Source organism: Apus apus, chromosome 3 (genome assembly GCF_020740795.1).
Source record: "Apus apus isolate bApuApu2 chromosome 3, bApuApu2.pri.cur, whole genome shotgun sequence".
Lineage (NCBI taxonomy): Eukaryota > Metazoa > Chordata > Aves > Apodiformes > Apodidae > Apus > Apus apus.
Window position 1 is genome coordinate 34890386 of NC_067284.1, and position 5699 is coordinate 34896084.

The window sequence follows — 5699 nt, forward strand, 5'->3', positions numbered from 1 at the left end:
TCTCCAGTAACTTACTGAAGCAAGATCTGCAACTAAGGCTCTTATCTACAGGAGTGAATTTTAGCCGTCAGGACCAAGACACTTTGAGAGCTTTAATGAGAACTGGAAGAAAGTGAATCTGAGCCCAGGATACTGTAATGTCTAGGGATGCCAAAAAAAGGGGTTACCAACTTCAATGAAAATCACACTCAGGAGCCCAAGAAGTTAAAGACAGCTATGCATTCCCATATCCTAAATCTACAGCTGCTCAGCCCCACATACTTATCATCCACATCCTCCTTATCAGCACAACAGAGCAGCTCCTCAGAATGCACAAAACACCCTCAATAACTTGCAGGAGAGAAAAACAATCCTGAATTCCAGTCCTAATCCCGCCTTACTGTAAAAAAGCAAAAAAAAAAAGACAAGTTCTGCTATGTCACTCAACTACTAAGGAAAGGAAGTCACTGGGCAAGTTAAGAGTTCAACACGGCCTTGTATGAGCAGTGAGATCAACTACTTGGCTATCTTGACTATTGAGAACTGCAGAACTGCATCTAGAAGTACTTGACAGTACTTACACAAAGCTAACTCTACCCACTGTTTGCTTCAGAACTGAGCAAGGGGGGGAAAAAAACCCAAAGAAAACACACCTTGTGTCAAGTGAGTTCCCTGAATAAATTAAGACAGCATTTTAAAAAATCTTGCAACACTTCAGATTTGGGCAACTTACGGCTGTTCTCATTTGTTTCAGCAGAGGGAGCCAAATTTTCATCACAAATGCAGGAGTACTTCAGATTTTCCCTTATCAAGTTACTCAGAATCCTTCCAGAAGCACAAGCCTAAGCACTGTCAAACCAAGGCAGTAGTCAACTCTCAGCATTGCTGAAAATGAGAATCTGTGCAGGTGACAGTTAACATACCAATAAGCTACACCAAGACCTGCAGAGTCCTTTCATCTTCTGATGTTATCCTTTGCATTTGAAATAAATATTCCACACCCAATAATCACACACACATAAGTCAAGTTCAAAATTTATTTTCCATTCATTTCTTGCACTTGAAGTACTCTTCGATGACATCTTTGGCCTGAGATTCCTTGCCATAGTCCTGTAACACAAGATAACTCATTAATAACATACAGACCCATTCAAAATTTCACAGCTTCTTTTTAAAAGGGCATCTGAAATCCTGACACTTTCTCAAGGCATTCCCAAGTATTTGCAAAATTCCACACAAGTAACATCAATCCACCAGCTGCTTTCTCTTTGTTCCGTAATAAATGACTATTCTAATAAAGGACTATGCTATTTCATTCAAGCATAACACCCACTGGTATGGATCCAAATGAATCCTTCCTTTATGCTTAAAGAAAGCCAAGTAAAGCATGTGGAACAGTAGCAAAAGTATGCTATCACATGCAGAAGGCATTAGTCTTTATTGTGAAGATGTAGCCATCTCTTGGGACCTCAAAGACCACAAAGTCTTCAAGGCTCGTACTGTGGCTTTGCTTTACCAGTGTCCTTTTAAAATATGCTCTGCAAAACATTTTCAAGTTGAGCAGACACATTGAACTGGCATTTTCTAAAGCAAAACTTAAAACTCTTCTAGCAAAAAGGATTTTCCTTTCATACTTACTGCCAAGCAGTCATAGATTAAGGACACAGCCATTAATTCACAAAAGTAATGAGTGTTTTAAATAAACATGAAAGGGAATACTGAACACGGAAGCAATTTATTTTCACTATCAAAAATTGAAAGGAACTTTTAAAACAAAAAGAAAGTCCAAAAGATCCATTTAATACTCCCTCATCTAAAGCAACTATCTTTACTGTGCATTTTCAGAAGTCAAGAAATAAATTGTAATTAGCACCATCTTACTTTGACAACCACACAGCTGCAGCCCACTACTTTGCGAGGCTTTCCCTCTCTGTCGATCTTGCAGAGACCAACCCATTCACCCAGCTTCTTGTTGTCATCAACCTGTGTAAAACATTGCATCACATCAGAACTGGCCATTTCTAACAGAACTGGGTTCAGCCAAAGAGCTGCTGTACTCAGAAGTGTTGGGTGACGGGTGGCTGCTTTCCTCACCATTATCAGTAGAGGGAGCCACGTTATCATCACTGTACAGCTTCCCAGGTTTTTATTTGGAAGTTTTGTTAACATGAGTCCTCCCATTATCCATGAACACTTGCAGCATTAGTTCTGTTTCTTATTATGCAGGACACAAAGATTTCTTTCAACTTTGTGAAATGCCCGATAAGCATCCTTTGCCATTTACAGCCACTTTTTGTACTGTTTCTATGACAGTCACATAGAAATAAAACAACCTCTGCTGTTCAGAGAAATTTTGCTTACATAAGCCAAATACAGAACTACAGCATAGCACTTTGAAGGTTCAGCTCTCCATACACTGAAACAGGCAGTTTACATAGCAAGCAAGGTAACTTTTCCCAACTTCTGTGTCAAGTTCTGACTCTCACCTTTATTAAGTTGATCTGATGTTCTGCACAAAGTGCTTCAACTAGCTTTACATAGGTGGGCTCATCACAGTTTGAAGCCAGGACACAAAGATGAGCTTGGCGTCTAAAAAAAGTGAAAACTGACAACTGTAACTTCACACACTGCTTACACTTTAATGATCAAAACCAGAAAGAACAAAATTCAGCACATGCACTTCCTAAGTTTAATTTGGTTTAGAGACACCATACACTATTGAAATACTAACTACACTTTTGATAATCACCTATGACTTTTTATGTTTTTTCATAAACATAACAAACTCCTCTCACATTGTCAGCTTTATCAGATTCTATGACAGCTCAGACACTTCCAAAAATCCCACTAAATAAAGTATCAGCCATTGGAAAAAGGTGCAATGACTGGATGAACACCAGGTCCCATAAGAACCAACATCACTGTTAGAAAGTGACCAAGTTACAAGTAGCTTTTTAGTAGCTTTTTCTTGTTTACCTCAATTTACAATATTTTAACATTAGAATTTTAATTATTAAAAGCTTTAACTTCCAGGTCAAGTTGTTATAAGCTCTTCAAAACAATCTTTTCTACTTACGTTCAAAGAAGCTGCTATGAGAGGGTCCCAATTCTAATTAGGATCTTTGTATACTGTAGTACAATGTTAAGAATACCAAAGGGACACCTGACAACAAAGAGAGCTGTATAGGTCTTCTATGCGTAACCTAATAGAATTTGACCACTGCAAGCAAAGTATCTATGGCCACCTTCATCACAAGTGTCACCAGATTACTTCCAAGCAAAAACCATCACACGCAAGTGTATATAAAACTTGAGTTATATTTCTTTTCCATTATTTGCTGTCTTAAAAGCTTTTTGCATACAGGTTTGTCAGACTGCTGTTCTCACTCATAAGAAGAGTGAAGGGGTATCCGACAAATACCTTAAGTCATCACTCAAACCCTGTAGCACTGCACTTAAACACTGTCTATTTTTACAAATATGTCTGTATCTAGACATGCACACAGGTCTGTACACGTACAAATACAGCACACTTCACCCTACCAAGAAACCACAACTAATTAACAAGTTTGGCACATGTATGACCAGTTCAGCATTGCGCTGCTGTTGTACCAACTCCATTATTTACAGCTGCAACACGAAAGATGAAGCCTAGCAAAGGGGTAAGGACAAGATATGAATTTCAGGTTCTCCCCATAAAACCAAAACAAACCCTTTCAGTTTAAGTCTGACATACATATTAACCCTCCCAACTAAAATTCTTGGGAGTTTTGAGAAGAGCTTATAATTTCTTAAGACACCAGGTTCTTGAGGCCCAGATTTCCACAGCTACATGCTGCAAAGATAGTTTAATTTTATTTCACAAGGTCCATACACAAAAACTAGGTGCCACTGGTGTCACAAAAAGTTAGAACCTAATATACTAGATGCTCGAATTTAGAGTCTGTATCTTACAACCCCAAAACACAGGTGTCAAAATACAAACCTCACTAGCAGAAAAACATGTTCTTGCCAAAGCTTTCAACTAGACATCTGGACAAAATGAGCATTATGTGTATTCAACAAACCTCATCACAGCATGCCTCACCGCTTTTGCTATTCACCACAGACAAAACGGGCAAACAACACTTACTTGTCCAAGGCTTTGGCTGCTTCACGAATACCACGAGCTAGGCCATCATGGATAAGTGCGGTCTTCAGCACTTCTTGCAGGGCGGTGTTAACATCCATTACACCTCCAGCAGTAATGCTAAAGAGAAAAGAAATATTGCTCTGATCGCAGCAATAACTTACGACTACAAACAAAAGCCTCTTGTTCGTCTGCAAGCATCCAATCATTAAAAACTACAGGAAAAAAAAACAAAAACACCTGGTTTAGGAACGAAGCCAATAAAGAGACTAAAGAGAAAATTAAAGAAGAGTAAAACCTCCCGGCGAGGCAGCCAGCTGCGCGCTCCCCTGGCAGAGAAGAGCAAGCCCCGCACACAGCCCCGCAGCCCGCCAGGGCCCAGCCCGAGCCCCCGGCCTCTCGCCGGCAGGAAACACGCACCAGCACCACGGCGGGGCCTGCGCAGGCCGAGCGACCGGCGCTGCGCGGCCCGACACGCGGCGGTGCGGAACGGCGCGGCCGAGCCCCTCCGCCCCCCGCGGCCCCGCCGCCCCCCGCGGCCCCGCTCACCCTTCCTCGGCCATGGCGCTCACGGTGGGTGCTGTTCCCGCCCGGGTTCCTGCTGCAAATACAGACACAGGCCGCGCGGGTGAGTGGCAGCCGCCGCCCCCGGGCGCTCGCCCGCCCCCCCGCGCCGCGATGCCCCGGCAGCCGCGGGGATGCGGCCCGGCCCGGCAGGCCCGGCAGGCCCGGCAGGCCCCGCAGGCCCCGCCACTCACCACGGCCCCGCCGCGCGCCGACAGCGAAAGAGGGGGCGGGCCTTCCGCCTCGCGCTCTTATAGCGCGCGAGGACCCCGGGCGCGCGGGCGGGGGGGTTGTCCGTGGCGCTGCCTGATCCGCCAAGCCGTCCGGCGCGCGCCCGCCCCCACCCAGCGGGGCGTGACGCTCTTCTGCTGCTGCCTGACCCAAACCTCCCCTGTTTCAGCTGAAAACCGTGACCCCTTGTCCTGTCACTGCCCTCTCTGGTGAAAAGCCCCTCCCCAGCTTTCCTGGAGCCCCTTCAGGTACTGGAAGGTGCTATAAGGTCTCCCTGGACCCTTCTCTTCTCCAGGCTGAACAGCCCCAACTCCCTCAGCCTGTCTTCACAGCAGAGGTGCTCCAGCCCTCTGAGCATCTTGGTGGCCCTTCTCTGGACCCTCTCCAACAGCTCCATGTCTTTCTTGTGCTGAGGGCACCAGAGCTGAACATAGTATTACAGGTGGGGTCTCACCAGAGCAGAGTAGAGGGGCAGAATCACCTCCCTGGCCCTGCTGGCCACACTTCTTCTGATGCAGCCCAGGATGTGTTTGGCTCTCTGGGCTCCAGCTCACACTGGCGGCTCATGTCGAGCTTCTCATCTACTGTCACCCCTAAGTCCTTCTCCTCAGGACTGCTCTCTATCCATTCTCCCTCCAGCCTGTATTTGTGCCTAGGGTTGTGCTGACCCAGGTGCAGGACCTTGCACTTGGCCTTGTTGAACTTCATGAGGTTGGCACTGGCCCACCTCTCCAGCCTGTCAAGGTCCCTCTGGATGGCCTCCCTTCCCTCTAGGGTGTCAACTACACCACACAGC

General features: G+C 45.4%; 1 protein-coding gene and 3 non-coding genes across 4 annotated transcripts; all 4 read right to left on the reverse strand.

The window, feature by feature from the left end:
• Positions 1-1002: 1002 nt before the first annotated feature.
• On the reverse strand, positions 1003-4900 carry RPS12 (ribosomal protein S12). Its single transcript, XM_051614786.1, has 6 exons — positions 4867-4900; positions 4658-4709; positions 4112-4228; positions 2466-2568; positions 1861-1962; positions 1003-1089 (listed from the first exon to the last, which is right to left on the reverse strand). Exons 2-6 carry the CDS (start codon positions 4669-4671, stop codon positions 1027-1029), a joined length of 399 nt encoding a protein of 132 aa, XP_051470746.1. The 5' UTR covers positions 4672-4709; positions 4867-4900; the 3' UTR covers positions 1003-1026.
• Positions 1426-1560, reverse strand: LOC127383440 (small nucleolar RNA SNORA33). The gene has a single exon (XR_007889208.1). It is a non-coding gene; the product is annotated as a small nucleolar RNA SNORA33 (small nucleolar RNA).
• Positions 2030-2114, reverse strand: LOC127383441 (small nucleolar RNA SNORD100). Its single transcript, XR_007889209.1, has one exon. It is a non-coding gene; the product is annotated as a small nucleolar RNA SNORD100 (small nucleolar RNA).
• LOC127383431 (small nucleolar RNA SNORD101) lies at positions 3344-3419 on the reverse strand. Its single transcript, XR_007889199.1, has one exon. It is a non-coding gene; the product is annotated as a small nucleolar RNA SNORD101 (small nucleolar RNA).
• Positions 4901-5699: the final 799 nt, after the last annotated feature.